At 30.2% G+C, this 19,041-nt stretch overlaps 1 protein-coding gene and 1 long non-coding RNA gene across 2 annotated transcripts; both read right to left on the minus strand.

Moving 5' to 3' along the window:
• On the minus strand, positions 1–6,270 carry LOC107438665 (uncharacterized). Its single transcript, XM_071181408.2, has 3 exons — positions 6,180–6,270; positions 3,885–4,123; positions 1–759 (listed from the first exon to the last, which is right to left on the minus strand). Exons 2-3 carry the CDS (start codon positions 4,119–4,121, stop codon positions 130–132), a joined length of 867 nt encoding a protein of 288 aa, XP_071037509.2. The 5' UTR covers positions 4,122–4,123; positions 6,180–6,270; the 3' UTR covers positions 1–129.
• Positions 6,271–10,562: 4,292 nt separating this feature from the next.
• Positions 10,563–17,208, minus strand: LOC147806153 (uncharacterized). The gene is made up of 4 exons (XR_015428734.1): positions 17,079–17,208; positions 15,325–15,564; positions 12,537–12,612; positions 10,563–10,676 (listed from the first exon to the last, which is right to left on the minus strand). It is a non-coding gene; the product is annotated as an uncharacterized LOC147806153 (long non-coding RNA).
• Between the last annotated feature and the right edge of the window lie 1,833 nt (positions 17,209–19,041).

Here is a 19,041-nt window from a genome sequence, read left to right on the forward strand (position 1 = left end):
TATCTGTTATATTTCTTTTTGTTCACGTTTCATATCAGAGAAAATTGACTAACTCAAGTTCAAAAAATTGGAAGTGAAATGTTTAGCTTTCTGAATTTAGTGAAATCCCTGTTTTAGATTTTCTATTGTCTATAAAACAGAAAATGTGTCTATAATTAGTGCTTCCTCTTCTGGTTCTTCGGATAGTTCCTCGGAAACAAACTTTTCTGTGTCTCCCACTTCTGATTTCTCATCTGTTTCTGCTTTATCTTCAGTATCCACTTCTGACTTATCTTCTACATCTGCTTTTTTCATATCTTCAGTATCTTCATCTGTTTTTGGTTTTATGTGACTCTTGTCCGAATGAACTGGTGCTTTATGATCCAAATCAGAAATCGGTTCTGATTTGGAAGTAGAGCCACTATGTAACTTTCCATCAGCACCAATAACCATTATTTCTTGAAAAGGGTTGATGGCTCTTCCATCCACATGAAGAGTTACAAGTGTTGGTTCAACGAAATCTTTGTCACTCCTGTTCAATTTCACTGATTCTCGATGATCAAGATCCATTTCAGAAATTAGCTGCGATTTGGAGATTGAGCCATGATACATTTTTACATCAGCACCAATAATTGGTGTTTCTTCTATGGCTTTACGATACTGAAATTCAACTGGTGCAAGTGTTAATCGTTTTGCTTTTGTGTATTCTCCGCCAATACGGCGAGTGGGTCCCAATGGCTCTTGAATAGGTATATCCAGATATTTCATATCTCTGATTTCCTAAGAAAAATAATTATTTTATGACAATTCCTGATAAGCATTAATCTAACAAATATACTACACAGTAAAACATAAAGTATTTTTAAAACAGGCTAATGTAAGTAATAAATTATATTTTGTTAATTACCTTTAAAAAAAGGGGCTATTATTCATTGGCGTAGTTTTTATATTCCAAGAGAAACCCGTACTTAGTAATACTTAGTTCTTATGGCAAAAAAGAAGCAGGCTTATGTGTAGTAAGTTTATTACCTACACTTTTCTGTCTTAAAACCCATATAACTGGGGAAGGGGGGTTTCGCAAGTCCGATTACATGTTGAGACTAGGAATTATTTATTACAACTAAATAGCATATGGTGTTCGCTGCTGCATTATGTGATTACACGACGCAATGGTGTCGTTTTCAGTACTCAATCAAATCTGGTCCGAAAATTCATTCAGCATGATAATAAGCACACACACACATACACCAGCTGATTTCAGCTGTCTTTCTCCTCTCGAGTTGAAGGTATACAGTTACCTTTAAAAATTGATGTGCGCTTAAATGAAATTAAGTATTAAGATACGCAAGTTAGATGTTATAGAACATTTACTTTTTAAATAGAATCCAATAGTAGTAAAAGAATGTGAAAAATATCGGACAAAGAGACCGTTACGAAAATTTATACAGGCCTTCAAACTCAGTGATGTATGAATTATATAATTTGTAATTTGAAAAGTTCATTGATTTTGATAAGTTGGTTCATGAATTTCAGTGAAAATTTTGATAGTAGCCCCAATACCTTAACATTCATTAACATTATGTTGATAAAGACTTTATTTACATTATTGATTAAAGATTACTGAAAGAAACTATTTCATAAATTTAAAAACTCATTCCTAATGTGCAATTCTTTGACATTTTTTAATAATAATATTAACGTAAACGCCTTGAAGCAAATCTATTTTTAAAAAACTGCACTACCATCAGAAGTTGACGTGGGTAAAGTGAGAGTCAAGTGGCACAGACTGAGTTATTCTTGTGTTTTAGAGAAAGATCAGGAAGAGTGTTACACAGAAAGAGAAACGGAAAATCTGAAGAGAGGAGATAAACATCTTACTTGGCTTGTTTTCACCGTCTTTCCAAATTCTGATTGAAATTTTTTCGCCCAACTATTTTAAAGGGAAAGCAAATATAAAAAATATCTATTTTCATTCGATTTATTTCAATTAGAATTATTTTTAAACTAAAAGGTAAATAACGATCTAACACTAATTTTTGGTTTAGAATATTTTCGCGTCTAAGATTATTTTATTATACATAAATAAAATAATCTTACAAGCTAAAATAGTTATAATAAAAATAACTATTAGAAATGAAATTTTCAAAGCGCTGGCTGAACTAGTTTTAAAATGTAAATTCCACCGCTAAGCTTTCCGTCAACTTAGGCTGGTTGAATAAATACAACAGAAATATAGAACTAAACGATTGCACTTACGGTGAGGATATAATTTATTGCATTGTTAATTCAAAAGATATCGTAGAAAATCACAAGATTTTACAGTATCTACTTTACTTAGGATGTTCCTCAACATTAAACAAAATTTTAAACAAAAGCAATTTAAAATTTAAATGCTTGATTGTTTTATCTTATGATATCATCAACAATTTATTTCCGTCTAAGGCATTCGCATTTGGGACAGACATTGGCTCATATTTCAGTTGATGAGCTAAAATTTGCCATTCCTGTGTCCAGGTTCGTCGTTGATCACACCATTGGAAGCTCTCCTGCCTGTGATGCAGCGTCAAATGTAACCGAAGCCATTGTCGCCGTCCTGACAGTCCATGCTGCTGCAAACGTCGTCGAACTGTTCGTGCAGACACTTGTTGTCTTGCAAATGACCCCATTTGTTGACTCAGAATTCGTGACGTAGCAGTACGATTCTTCAAGGCCATGAGGATAACATGTCTGTCTTCTCAGCTGTCAGTGATGGTGGGTAGCTGAGATCCATCACGGCGTTCCATTTGACCGTCATGAACCCATCGATCCATATTCTGCTAACAGTCATGGGATCTCGACCAACGCGAGCAGCAATACGTATAGCAATGATAAACCGCAATCCCGTTAGGCCACAATTCGACCTCGATCAAACGCAGACAAGTGCTGGTAAGCATTTCTCCTTCTTACACGAGGCATAACAAAAACTTTTTTACCCAAGAACAACGCTCAAATTCAGTTTCTGTATGAGAAACTTACTGTTAAATCTCTTCTTTTTTACACATTGTAGGCGTCACTACCACCGCCAGCTTTGCATGAATGCGCTGATAAGCTAATCATTTGCTTACCACAACATACTTTATTCGCCCTGCAAATTTCACGCTCGTGGTGTGACGCCTTCCTGGTGTAGCAATTTTAATGACTAGTAGTGCAAATATGTAATTTGATTCAGACTTTTTTAAAATACATGTTTGGTTCACATTGGTTTTCTTTGTATCTGGCGCAAAATCAAAGTAGCTTTATTTAATGGAACACATTGTAAGAAAATGAATGAAAACTTCTTATTCGGCAACATAACTGTATTATAAATTATATATTAGGTATTAGTTCTAACAATATGCTACATCTCTGCACTGTAAAAATGGATACTCATAAAACGATAAAAAATCGATACGAAACTTTTTCATTTTCGACCAAGCCGTTTCCTGATATATGTTTTGAGCAAACAATTCGTCAAAGTGAGTAAATAACTATCATCACTTCCTCAAGGAAACGAATTTCGTCAGAAATAACTTTCTTTTTCAAATGCTCACCAGTATATATTGGCATTCATTATTCGGATTCCCGAAAGACCAATCTTTCCGAGCTCGGGAGTTCAGTTCCCTGACCACCTTTCAAGCTGAGGAAACAGGAGACTGGAACAATCCCCCGCAATGTACTGCGATGAAGTTCCGAGTTGAAGAAATATTTTCGATATATTTGAGAGTTCGCGTTTCGTCAAAAATCGTGTGATTTCGGGATGAAATGATCTCAAAACTGACGAAATACTGCTCAAGGATTACTGAATCGTCAAAAGTGAGAGTTTTATTTTTGAGAGTGTGTATGCTTTTCAAAACAGTTCTCGTAACAAAATTTATTAATCTATATACCTCATAAAGCTCTCCTTCATCAACAGTTTCTGGATCTACCTCTGGTGGTAACTGATCTAAGGGCACTCTAGGAATTTTTCCTTTATAGACATGACCATCACGCCCTATTATATTCGCATCTTTATCAGAAGTGGGGGGTAACCATAACTTAATAAAACTTAATCCTCTGTGCTGATGCTGATAGCGTGTTAAACGCCTCCTTTCCTGTTCCAAAAATCTTCTGTCTTTCAGAGTCATTGCTAAAAATAATATTGTATTGGACTATCATACCAACGTTATATTTTGGACATTAATTCGAAACTAATTATACTTGTATAATTAACATAAAATTAAGAGAATTTAAACAGCCCGATAGCACAAAGTTTTTTGAGTGGATTTAAAATAGCAATGTACAAAATAAAGGGTATTATTATCAATATTAGGTTAGCTGGGTTTCAGCTATTTTTTTTTCTTCATCTTATTTAATTTTTTTTTCTTATTTATTTTCTCATTTCATTGAAAAAAAAATTTAAAATTTTTTTTTTAATTTTTATATATTTAAGAAAAATAAATAAAATAGAAAATGTTTTTGAAAGGATTGGTGAAGGTCTACATTTTTTGGCGACTTTTCGCTTGCGTTGGACTAACCAAAAAATACAAATGAAGTATACACAGGAAGGAAATTTGAATAATAGTAACAAGTAATAATTTTGCCAGGAGTATCATTTTTAGATCAAACTACTCATTGGTATTGTTTTCAGATTTATACTTCACTAGTTTCCAAAGTACTTACAACTTTACCAGAGCTCAGCATTTAGTTCTTTAAAAGTTTCCAAAGTATTTAGCTGAGTTTATTTCATTTAAGTACTTTATACGTTTACTAAAATTTTATCTTAGTATGAGCACAATACACAGAAACACTTTATTACCAACTTAGAAATTGTGGTATTCCAAAAATGAACAAAAGAGAAATCAAATTTTTTTCCACACAAGGAAAAAAATAACAATGATCTTGTTTTCAAGGATGTTCTTCTAAGGTTCTATGGTCACATAAAATTACAGGAAAAAGTATGCTATTTTTATGCTTGATTTGAATTTGCAAGAACTATTCATTACTGTTTTGTACGTATTTAGCCACCGTTTTTAACGTTAAGTATTAAATTGGCGAAAAATGACAAAGAAGAAGCTTGAAAGCAGTTTGGAAAAAAACAACGTTTATGATTTTATTTTTCAATGCTAGTAAAGTTACTCCAACGCTGCCTTGTTTGGGCTCATAAAAATTAGCAAAATTTGAGATTTTAATAATTTTCATACAGGGGAAAGGGTAGACTATACTTGAGGGTGCCCCCGCCAAGTTGTGATCGCGATTGATCACCAAGCTGGGCGTTGTTGAAAACCAATCGTGATTCTGATTGGTTTAGATTTTAATCGTGATTCTGATTAGTTTAGAATTTAGCGTTGTTTTTAAATGAATTTTTAAATGTAATTTCAGAGATTCGTTAGTTCTACATTGGATACCGGCTGGTAAGGTTATTTTTGCTTCTGGTACTAAAAATGAATACTGTCAATAAGATAAATCTTAAGTTTCTGTACGATTTTAATAACAATGAAAAAAAAGACAGTGATTGACTGGTGTATGAATGAAGGTTTAATTAGTAATAGATATAAATGTCCTGTTTGTGGGTTACCACGACATTCCGGGCAAACAAGTATGGCGCCAAACATAAGTCGCCAATTTCGCCAATTGGCACCCTCAAGTATATTTTTCCCCAAGGGAAATATTTCGCCAAATTGGCGTTTTTCAAGGAAGTTAAATGTTTTTTTTTAAAAAAAACATTTAAGCTATTTGTTTGTTTAAAAGTCCAAACAGTTCTTTTCAAATTAATAATATATATATTTTGAAATTATATCGTCAAGACTTGGCGATTATTCTTTCACAGATCACAATGTGGAAATTTCCCCCTAGAGCACTCTTAAAGATGTTGATAACATGGCAGCAATAACTTTCAGCGTTTGAAAAAAAGATTTATTAGTATTGTAATTTTTATCAAATAAGTAAAAATTTTCTTGCACTGCATTAAATTTCAAATTCAGCAGTAACGTACCAAACATTTTTAAAAAAAAGAAGAAAAATGACGGCACATTGGATTTTTTATTATGCTTAGTCAGGTTATTTCTGCGATGCAAAAATTGCAACAAATCTAATCTAGGCAAACATTGTATTTTCAATAAATCATTTTCATATAAATAATTCTAAGCAAATATAACTGAAATTATCTCATGAACTATACAAAATAAATGATATTGTAGACGTACCTGAGAAATACTGAAATTTTGAACTTCTTTTGTAAAAAGCTTATGGAAAACGTGTTACAAATTGCAAAACAAATATTTAATTTTGTGTTTAGTCACGTGCTTAAAATAAAAACTAACTAGATCAAAGACTATTCGCTATCGCAACGAACTATAGGGGGCGTTGTTGTATGAGACTAATACCTGCGATTTCTATATGAACAGTCATTCAGTTACTCTAGAGGCGTCGTTAATGTAGCACGTAGCATTGCAACGTTCCTTCTTTATTGTGGCTAATTAAATTTAAAAAAGAAAAATGCTTGATATTCTTTCTTATGCAAACGAAAACAAAATGGTATCTCTTTTTATTAGAGAAGGAATATCCAAAACACATCGGAAAAATACTTGTACATTAACTGAAAAAAATATGTATATTCTTATAAGAGTTAAAACCTAATGCTCGAGAAATAGTATTACTAAATTTAACGATATAGCATGAAAGGCCCATTTAAACTTTACATTCTATAGTTTTAAGAATCATATTACTTCAAAAATTAAAATGAACAGAAAGTATACATAAGCCTTATAATTTTATGAAATTTAATTTTGAAAAAAAAAGTTTTATGACAACAATTTTTATCAAAAAATTTCAAGTTTCAATAAAAAAACATTATTTAGAAACTAAGAAACGTAAAATAAAGAATGCTGACGAAACAAAAACAAAAAAAAAAAAACAATTCTTTTTTGTCGCCATTTTTAGTGCTACGAAAATTCGCAACGCGTAAAAACGTTGACAAACGATAGATAATTTACTGGATATCCTTCATCAATTATGGTTGTTAGATAAGTTCTTCGTCGTTGTTATGCCAAAATCACTTGATGTAAAGCACTCTATATCGATATTTTATAATTAAATATTAATTTCACCTTTCATTTTGATTTTTAATTTCTTTATCAAGATTAAGTCAAAAAAATACGCACATTAGGGAAACCTGTATTAAAATATAAACTAAGAAGAAACAAAAATGTAATGGAAATCTGTATAATCACTAAAGAGGGAGGTGGGATGTGTAAGAAATTTGAAGAATGCATTAAAAGTACAGAGAATATCATGAATATGAAGGATTGCCGAAGCTAAAAGAAAACCGATGCCTTGGAATAATGGGAATAAAGTAAAATTAAAACAGCTCTTAATCGAATGAAAGAATTTGATGGTGAGGAGATTTTATACGGCATTAAAAGATACGAATGAAACTTTTCAAATAAATCTTTTTTGAAAAATCTTCAAGAATAGAAAGAAAATCTTGAAATTTTGTAATAAAATATATCGTATGTCATTCTAAGTAAGATATTTTCTTGATTTGTATCTATGAAACTTAATAAAGTTAATAAAATTTAATTCTTAAAGGCAATACTAATTCTAGAGTTAAATAGAACTTTTGCATAGCTTGCTAGAGGCTGTTATTTCACATTATTTGTTTATAAACCCATTTAAAAGAAAGTTCAGTTAAATATATTTATCTGATTGAAACCTATTAACATTTCATGACCATTTTCGGTCTACTTTTTGAGTGCAATAACTCTGCATCCAATTTTTTTAAAAACTCAAAAAAAGATGCGTATAAAAAATTATTCAGGAGATGTAGTTTCAAAAGCTTTAATAAACTGCAATGTAATATTGCAAAAATATATATTTTAACATTTTACTTTTCTGACTTGCCTCATAAAAGAGATTGGCCTTAAGCAAAAATTATGACCATTTTGTGACTATGGCCGGTTTGTGAACAAAAACTAAATATAGTTTGCAACTTCAGAAAAAAGCAAAAAGTAAATCCAATTTCAAGCACCAATCTAGAGCAGAAACTCTTGTTTGCTTGTGACTCAGCATAAACTGTAGCAAATTTGGAATGGCAATTCAGAGTCAAAATGTATCGCTAGTTAGCAAATTAAATTTAAAGCGAAAAATTCGGCAAATTAAGAACTACAATTTGGAAGAGAACTGCAATTTATTTTATATTTTATAACCGTCGTTGAGGAGCAGACCCAATTTTTGGGTTTACGACTACTATTGCTCAAATCGGTAGCCTTGAAATTATGAACCCAATACATGACTGGGTCAAGTATTAGGAGAAATTTGCTTTCATGGAGGAATTTTCGATGGAACTTACCCGCATTTGAGTTACATGGAAAGAACGACCACGAAAACCACCCACGGTTAGCCTAACGGCAAAGGGACTCTAACCCATGATCCGTCTACCACTGAGGATATTTCATGTCAGTACTGTGGTTGGTGCAAGCCAGGAGCAGATTCATATCGACCAGTTGTCATTAGGATTCGAACCCACTTTTCCTCACTGGAAGGCAAACACTCTCTTCCCTGAGCCATCGCGACTCTAACTACAATTTAGAACAAAACTTTGATTTATTTGCAATCGCGATTTAGAAGAAAAACTGGGGTCAATTTCTAACTAAAATTTAGAGCACAAATAACGACCGATTTGCAGCTGCAATTTCGAGACAAAAAATATTGCTAGTTTGAAAATTGACTTTAATTCAAAATCTATGACTAGTTAATAACTGCAATTTAGAGCCACAAAGGAATTGTTTCGTTGCAAATGTTGTGTTATAAACTATTGCTATTTCAGGAATAAATAAAAAAATTCAAAATGTTCTATTGTTTTAGAAAGACGTGGAATCCGACAGTTTGTAACCAAAAACAGGATACACGTGTGTTATATGCATGATTTATTCAAATGTATGAACAATGCATTCTTGGACACATGGCATTTTGATAAATAAAAAACTCTAGAACTCAGTCGACTGTCACGGAAGACACAAATCACACTTTTCAGAATAAAATCTATTCACTACAAAACGGAGAAATATGGTTTATCCTATTCACATCCGCCTTTATCAGCATTTGCATTTATATGAAATAAATCATCTTTTCAGATATGTTTTAAACTTTAAGAAATAATTCGTTTCTTAAAAATATTTTTTCATTAATCTTAAAATGAACTTTAACATTGTTTAAATGAAATAATATGTTTAGCACATTCTAGAATGCTTGTGCAATGAAGTTTTATTGTTTCATCCATCCAACGTAATATCAACGAAAAATAAAAATATTTTCTCTGACAGTAAATGCTTATGATTTCCACTAGAATACATTTATTTTTACATTATTCAATATTTTTTTTTTTAATATAATTGAAACAGTCGATAAAAAATTGGAGGAAACTAAAAGCGTAGGCATAAGGATCTCTGAAAACTTCACTTGACAGTGGTTTTATTTACCTCTTCAGCTTTCATACAATTAATTCAAATTTTAATAGCACAATATTACTGATTTACCACAATAGGTAAGTAATATGAAAGAAGATAGAAATGTATGGTTTGCTGCGTTCTGATTAGGAAACTTATTTCGTAGCAAATTTTAAAATGCATTACAAAGTTCCTCCACAGATGGCGCTACTATAGAAAAACAAAAAAACAATGTTTTCTTATGCCTGTTCTAGCATCCTGCTCTAGACCATTCTAAGTAAAATATTTGGTTGGGAATCCGGTAATTTTGCCCTAAAAGAAAAACCACGTTGCTACTGCAAAATAGTAGTTATTTCGTGAACATTCTTTCATAGCTTTCCTCAATTAAATACGCCAGACGTTAAATTGAAGAAAACAGTATTTCATACTTTTCCACAATTAAGCGTGACAGAGCTGCAGTGGGTCAGGGAATAGAACGCTTCCCTCTCAATAAGGTGACCCAGGTGACCAGGAATCCTAGCGTGAATTAGCCGATACTAATTCTGACCCAGTGCCAAACGACCACAGTGCTTAAACGAAATATACTCATTAATAGATTATGGGTTAGAATCCCCTTGCCGTCGTGCTAACTTTATGAAGGTTTTCGTTGTTTTACTCTAGATGTAATGCAAATGCAAGTTAGTTCCATCAAAATGTCCTCCAAGAAGGCTAATTGCCCAATGCTTCATCCTGAAGTTCCCTTATCTTCTGGATTGGGTTCACAATTATATGGATATGAATTTGAACAATGATAGTCGTTAACACAGAATGGGGGCTGCTCAAGGCTGGTTATAAAATATAAAATAAAATTAAGTAAACCATCTGTTAACAAACATGATCACTTTTAAACTAGGAAAGAATAAGCGTCTGGCTTTTTAGCTAAAACACACCAAACCGTACAAGTCTATCTTCTTAATATATTTTTGATATAAACATGCAAAAAATCAAAATCATTTGAAATAAACAAGCGAAAAAAGCGAAAGAGTGGACTTTAAGAAACTTATTGTATAGTAATTACTGTCTTGTCAAAAAAGGTCATTTCAAAATTAATCCTGAATGACTACCAGTATTTTTAGAATTTTCATAAATAAAATATCAACAAGATATAAATAAAATACATTTATTTAAAATACAAATGTATAAAAAGACATATATATGTATATCAGGTAAAAGTCTTAACTCTCCGGAACTTTTTTACACGTCAGTTTACAATTTCACCTATAAAATAAAGAAAATGCCATTAGATACAATAATGAGAGTTGTAGACACATTATTAAATTGCAGTAATTATATAGGAACATTATTAATGTTGACTCATGACATAAACGTCACACGAATAACAATAATTCTACAATAATTCTTATTATCTGAAACGGGACTGTTTTAATATCAAGCAAATATTTTTCATTATTTTCAAAAATTAAGTAGTAGCTAACAGAAGAAAATATTCATTTAGTTAAAAAAAAATAATAACTTTTTCATATAAGCTTTTTTGTAAAAAATTCAGACGTTAAATAGGTTAAATAATTAATAATAATTAAGTTATAGGTTAAAAGTTTAAACAAACACTGCATCTTTGCATTTTATGGATGCTGAATATTTATAATACTTTTATTATAATTACAAACTAAGAAAATGTTGATTAATAAATATTAAATACATTACCTTACGAAAGTTTAAGCCCAAACACAGAGAAAGAGAAATTTAATTTATACCATCAAAATTTATTTATTAATTATCAAAAATATTAAAATTGGAAAATAATATTTTTACTATCATGCATTACTTAAAGTTATAACTATCCGTAACTTTTAAAAAAGTATTAAATTCTTTTACATGTAGCATATAGTAATTATTATACAATAATAGTTTTATAATAATATCCAAACTTTCAGTAAAAATATGACCTCTACTTATTATATGTATTTTTTTCCTTGTTACTTGAAAAACTTTTACTTAAAACGTACAATAGTATTACTTAAAACTTAAGTATTTAATCATCTATAGCATCAAAAATGTATTATAAGTCGCTCAATAACTTAACGAGATATAAGTGTGTAAACTAATTAAATTTTTCATGCGCAGACAAAAGAAAAAAAAAAAATTCTGATTTGCAATTAAACGTATTGTATAAACTCTCTAAAATTTACAATCACGTGTAAGAAATATTTAGAAATATACAGAAATTTTACTAAAATCTCTAAAAATGAAGAAACAATAAAACTTAACTCCCGAATACTGTATTTAGAATTAAATACAAAAAAATTTATTTAATATTGCAAAAAGAAAAACTATAAATATTTAAAGAAACATCCACATATTTTTTAAAAAGAGCAGTTTAATCCCTTATTATGTAGTCTTATGTTTGCATCGATTTCAAAATTACAGTTTAAAAACATTTTAGAATAAGTCAATATTAGTTATAAGACTTATTAAAACTTTAACTTTAACCATGAACGTCAAAAATAAAATTTTAATGTTACAACCCTCACTATATGACGACGCACGTATTGGATTTAACCCATTTTTTCAATTAAATTGAGCAATGTCTTAGAATTTTTGGTTCAGGTATTGGGAAAAAATTCCGTTTTAAATATGAGAAAAAGATCTCGTTTCTAGTATAAGAAAAAGATTAGCTTCAAAGATTTTCTTTATAAATATATTATTCCATTTTTATGAAACATAAACGAAGAAAACGAAAAACATAAATCTCTAACAGTTAGCTTGATAAAACTATTTAGAGGAGTGTTTCAATAACTATAATTTCAATGTAACACCGTTTAACTGATAATAATAATAGTTAGTTAAAAATTGACTGATATATGCTATACTTTTTTTAATTGCTTAAAGTACGAGAACATGCAGCACAAATTAAATATAACTACACTTATAATTTTTTTTTTCATTTTTATGTAATAACTTTTATTCGAAAAAAAAGTTTAATTTTTAGATACTCTTTGTTAAAAATTGTAGTTTTAAATATATATTTACTGGAAAGAGGGAAATTTCATAGTTTAAACTGTAGTTCAAAAGAGATAAAAGAAAATAAATTAAATTATGAAGCATACTATAAATTACCTCTGAATTTAGCGCCTTCCATAGTATTGTAGTTGAGGTAATTGTTGACCGAAAGGAAAAACATTTCCTGGAAAACCTTGAAGTAAAAAATGCATTGTTAATGAAATCACACCAAATATGCATACTTATTATTGCATTAATTTACGTATTTAAGTGTGATACTACTTTTAAAAACTTAAAAAAGTACTTCATATACTTAATAACTCTTCTTATTTTCGGATTGTTTACCAAAACTTATTTGTAATCAATATACACACTATCGTTCGTAAACTAACACTTAAGTAACAAAATAAATTTAAAAAAAAAACATTATCGAAGATGTTAATAACAATGTAGACGAGATTGATAACATCTAAACCAGTTTGTTTCTCAAATAAAATTGAAAGACAAATGTAAAAAAAATGACCCACCAAAAATGCTTAAGTGGTTGTAAACTATCATAGGCATTAATGCACAATCATGAACATAAAAATTCCGATGATTTAGCAACCTCTTCAGACGTCCTTATAACGAAAATTTCTCAATACATACTTGAATTGTCGAATTATTTGGGTGATCAGGAACCCATTGATGTAAATGTTATGAGACAGTAAGAGTCATACTTCATGATACACATTTTTTTCTCATTTAAATTATTTTAGTGGACCAATGAGAATCTCTGTGTAAGTAATAATATTTGAAAACATTTTTCAATTGACAAATTTATGCATTGATATTTTTAAACACGCTTTCATCATCATTGATAGCGATTATGATGAGCCAGATTTCGTTAACGTATATTTTTCTAACATAAATATTATTTTTTTAACAGAAAAATGTAAATTTTTACTTCATTTTTAACAAAGATGTAAAAATTTTAGAGTTAGACCTGTAGTTGAAAACGTACTGTATACTTCATTCTTTTATATGAATGGTATACCTTTGCACTTATTAGAAATTTTAAAATCACTTTTTTCTTAGCTTTATTTGAAAGTCTCCGTTTAAATTTAACAACATACATAAAGTGCTATAAATTTTTTTATTTTAATTAACAATCCATACTCATTTTGTTTTCGAAATCACATTTATTTTTGGCATGCACCAGATTCAAAAATTTATTTAATTATTTATTTAAATATATTTTCTTTGTTAGTCGCTTTCATTTTTCACGAAGACTATTGAAAAAGGCTAACAAATAAACTTCACATTTATATTTCCTGACGGTGTGAATTTAAAATTGATTCTTTTGTTTGCCGTATCAAAAACAAATAAAAATTAATAATTCATATCTTCAGATGAAGTAACTAAGCGTTTCAAGTTTTGCTCAAAAGAGATATTGTATTATAATATTAACAAGTTATCAATTGCAAAGTTTATAGTTACGAGTTTATAATTACAAAGTCATCTGTATGTTTTATGTATGCATCTACTCTAGTATGCCCTTAAATAGGGCATACGAGATACAAATAAACACTATTATAATATTATAACCGTCGTTGAAAAGTCGACCCAATTTTGAGTTTACAACTACTTACTACTACTCTGTAACCTTGTAATTTTGAACCCAATCCAGAAGTCAAGACCAAGGCCTTGAGCAAGTGTTGGGAAACATTTAGTCTTCGTGGAGGACTTTATGATTGAACTAACCCAAATTTGCATTACATGGAAAGGAAAACATTGAAAACCTCCCACAGTTAGCCTGCCGGCAAGTAGACTCTTACGAATGATCTGTCAACCGTTGAGGATATTTTACGTCAGCACTGTGGTCGGTGCGTGATTCGTATCGACCAGCCATTGCTTGGATTCGAACCTGGTTCACCTAATTGAAAGGCGTACTCTCTATACCCTGCGCCACCACGGCCTTGTTTAAAATAGATAGAAGTTTTTTTCAAATTATTCAGTCAAAAAAATTCTTGTTCCCCTTCAGAGTGGGTGCATTTATTTTAGTAGCCCTAAGTTTCCCTCCAACTATTATTAAAGAGAAACTATTCAACTTCTTCGAAAGACTATATTCTAAATTTGCAGAATTTATCTCGATGAATTCTAAGAAAATAATTTAGTTGCTTAAAAATGCCATTATTTTGCGCCACCCATGATAAAGGAAAAAACTTTTGAACTTTTTCTGCTGTCTATATTCTACATTTATAGATGATATCTCGATAATTTTTTTTAAAAAATTTAGTAATTTCAAAATAACTGATAGAATTGATTTTTTTAAATTTGTGGTATATTCCCACCGGCTTTTTATAGAATACTTCTTGGTAAAACATAAAACATGCGAATTATTATATAATTCTGCTGGGTAGTATAGTGTATAACGCTTATTATTTAATAGAATGACAAGTGCTCTTTAAGTTCAAAACAGTTCATAATATGATTATTATTTAAAAGACATTTATTCCTCATTAAAAATAATATTTTGAACATTTTTAGAACTGCGTTTTAAAAAAATATGTATATATGTTACCAATAAAAATATGAAACTTTGGTATTCTATAGAATACCTAGGTATTTCATAGAACGTCCTGGTATATTCCTTGCCTATAGGAATTCGGCAGTCTGCAGAATTCCTATAGGCAATATGTAAAATGTTCAACTGTAACATACTTTGTCGGCCAGTTTTCTGCTCTCTATAAAATGCATAGGTATTCTAAAATAACACTTAAACTTTGCCGGTAAAATGCAGAAAGTACGGGAAATATTAAAATAGCTGTCATGTTGTGACACTGCCGCTCAGCTTTATTAAAAAAAGTCAACTACAATAGTGACCAACGCTCTTCTAAAGGAGGGGAAAAGAGGCATCGCTTACCGAACTGTCCAAAATTTGAATTCCATCCACCTGGACCACCAGCTCCTGTAAATACTTGACCTCCATATCCATTTGATCCAGCTAAAGCTCCAGCAGAATTACCTCTAGGATCATTACTTGTTGAACATCGAGGCATGCCATCAGGACCCCAAGAACAAGACTGGCTAATGGAAGCAGAATGGGCATAAGCAAACAAGGTAACCACAACTAATGCAAGTACGCAGTAATTCATTTTCTTTTCTAAAAAAAATAGTAGTTAAGAAAAATTAAATAATATCTCTATATTTTCACCTTATAATACAATAACAAAGACTTAAAGACGACAAAGACATGTTTTGTTGATAGCTTTAATCTAATAACGTAAAGCTTGCGAGAGCTGCAACAAATAACTATACATAAATAGAGAGTATTGGAAATATTTAAGCTTTATTATTTATGTCGGTATTTCTCTTTAAAGTTTTGTGCAAGGTTTTGTGGTGTAGATGTTATAGTGCAATATTTTGTAGTATACTGAATAATTGATGCGTATTTTTTCACCCCGTGAAGAACGGGTATTCAGATATTTTAAAATAAAACTATTGTTTAAGAGATAAAGCCTCTACTGGAATTAAGCTATAAAAGAAAACTATTTCACATGATTGAATCGTACCCTAAAGATAAGTTAAAATAACTACAGATATTATTATTAACTGGAGCTAATACAGCGATGAAATTCAGCCATTACACACCGTCTCGAAAGTTCAACAATTTTTAAAGCCTGTTCCAGAATCAGAAACAAAAACTTAACTTAATTCTTTCAAAAAACACTTACAAATTGATTTTTGATAATTTGAAATGCTAATCAATAAAATCATATGAAATATTTAAAACTAATAATAAAGCTAATGAGCAAATAATAAAGAAAATGATTGGTTCCAAAAATTCAAAATGAATCCATTGAGAATTTTAAAATTAATTTGTTTACCTAGCTTAGCGTTGATGGAAAGCATCATTATAAACCTGAAAAAATCTGATTGATGTAGTACTGCAACTCGTTAACAGGCGAATTTATAAAATATCGAATCAGAATCGGAAAGAATTTACAAAATATTTCGAACCTGAAATACTGAAAATTTAAACAATGTCATTGTTATTTGAAAACGTGCGGTAGGTTACTTGAAGAAGTGTTACATCAGCAATTTTTTTTTTCGCATTTTCAAATGAAGAGGAGAAAAGAAAGTAACTAAAAATATTTTGGAAAATATGGGAAAGTTACATATTTCCTAAAAGGATTTACACAAAATGATAATTATAATAATTTAAGAACTGCTGACGCAATTTCCCCTGAAGCTGAAAAAGACTTTAGTCTCATACATTTGTTTGGCACAGAAAAAAAAATAATTCATTATCAGTGGAGGACTTTCATGGAGTTTACCCTAAAAGACTCCAAAGAGAAAAGAAGCCCGTTCTTGGCCATGCCCTTTTGTTGTGTAATGTTTTTTCGAAATAATTTACTTGATTTTACATTTTAAATATTTTTTTACAAATAAAACATATCAAGTAATTTTTGAAACCAGAATAATTTCAAGAAAATAGATTGTGAGTTACAATTAATCGAAAAGCTAATGTGCAAATATTTCTTTCTAAAAATTGCAGGTGATGGTTTTGATTTTAAAGAAAAAAATTTAAAACACAAAAATAATTAATGTTATGAAATTTCCAAGTGAATTACTTCAAAAAACAAATAAAAAATATTATTTAAAATAATAACTTACTTTGTGAATAATGTCAGTTGGAATAAAAGATGTCTCCTAAGAGAAAAATAAAACGTTATTCAGTTGTCTTTGCAAGAAAATAAATGAACTTATATGGCGCAGTTTTCTGACTTATATATTCTAAGACCCACAAAATTAAGAAATTTTATCGTCAGATTCTTGGACCGTGACTATTTATCACATATTCAAAGTAATAAAAATAAGATTTATTCGAAATGTCAATGAGTTTTTATAGCATTTCTGGTCATCGCGTTATTGTCTCAAATAAAGATTAGCATTAAATGCGCGTCACTTTCAACAAGACCATTCCAGCCCACAACAAAATAGTTCTTTGAAAAATGAACTCTCTGATACACTGAATCGCTTCCGTAATTGGTGAAAGAGAAAACGAAGAATTACCGCCTGTATAAATTTTCAGCATGAGTTGAGTGACTGGATAGGTGTGAAAACAATGAAGAATTTCAATATAAATGCTGCAATTTAAACAAATTATAAGAATGATAGATATATTCCTTTTAAGTCTTGGTGGTTGGCGCGGTTAAGAGGTTTTCTTACTAATATTTAGCAAACGATTTTTTTTTTCCTTTCGAGAACAATAAACTGATAAATAATGATTTTTTTGTTTATTCAACAGTTTCAAATGGGTAAAATTGATACATACAGAATGATTATGTAAAGCGTGGTATTTAACCTTGGAATGTTTCTTCGGAGAAAATGGGTTATAAAAAACATTCAGATTTTCTAGAATCTGCATGAGACTTAAAATAGGCCAAAGCCAAGGATCCGCAAACGATCATATGATGAGCAAGTAGGAAGAATAACACGTTTCCTGAATAACACGTGCGAATGTATTAAATCAAAGAATTAAAGTCATTCAGAAGTAAAAATAAGTTAAATATGACAAGCACTATGTTCTACAAAAAGTGCGCCTCCGGAAAATTTACAATTTAGCTTGTCTACTGTACAATACATAGTATACAAGTTGCAATTATGTATAATACTTCTTATTTGCATATCTGGTAAATATTTATTTTCTTTGCTTGGATATTTCGCAGGAGGAATCTATAAACCATGTTTCTACAAGAACAGGCCGGTAAACAAGATCAGTTTATAACCACGTATGGAGATCATCGATCCGTTTTAGCATTTTTGTATAACAAATAACTATCTTTTTACACAAACATTTTTCAATACTTAATTTTCGATTAATTAGAATTATTTTATGCTCCTCATAAATACGATATTTTTGTTCCCAATTGCTAGTTATCCAAGTGATTGGTTGCAATACCGACTTGTTAAAAAATTTGGGACGTTGTTACAAATGATTCATTACTGTACAAATAAAATTTTCTCCGGAGAACAAAAACCAGAAAACACTGTAACACCTTACTGAGATTCATAAAGTAATATTTAGGAAAACGGTGGAGAAAGGGATGATTCTGCTATATACATGTCCCCATATGACGAAGATCCTAAAGCAAAAATTATGCACATTAAAATGGAAGACACTTGAGCACTGGACACTAGAACTCTGATCTCTACTCATGCAATTTTCACGTCCTCGTTCCCACAGGTTCTTACGGACAACTATTATTTATTATTTTATTTACTAAAAGAACGAGGAAGAGAATCGTGTAATATGTAGTATCAGATTTTATTTAAACATTAGCAACGGGCAAGCAACGGGTTATAAAGTACAGTTTGAGAATGAAAACTTTTTTATTTCCCTTTATGCTTAAGAAATCTGAAATTGTACAGTTCCCAAAATTTCTGGCTAATTGAGTACTAACCTTTCACCCTTAACCTCCTTTAAGCCTTTCTCAAACTAGAATGATTTAATTTTATAAACTATAACTAAACTATTTTTACATAATGAATTTGGAAACAAAGTTTTGAAATATATTGGTCTATAAAACTGTAGCTTTCGGCACAATTCTAGACGATTTATTTATATCCGTCGTTG

The sequence above is a fragment of the Parasteatoda tepidariorum genome, chromosome 8 (genome assembly GCF_982258835.1).
Source record: "Parasteatoda tepidariorum strain Cologne lab strain chromosome 8, Ptep-v5.0, whole genome shotgun sequence".
NCBI lineage: Eukaryota > Metazoa > Arthropoda > Arachnida > Araneae > Theridiidae > Parasteatoda > Parasteatoda tepidariorum.

What these genes read in the sequence shown, in the direction of transcription:
- LOC107438665 (XM_071181408.2), bottom strand. Translation starts at nt 4,121, where the DNA reads ATGACTCTGAAAGACAGAAGATTTTTGGAACAGGAAAGGAGGCGTTTA. An exon ending in ATGAAGGAGAGCTTTATGAG is followed by an intron (nt 760 to 3,884) that starts GTATATAGATTA and finishes TATTTTTCTTAG; the next exon opens with GAAATCAGAGATATGAAATA.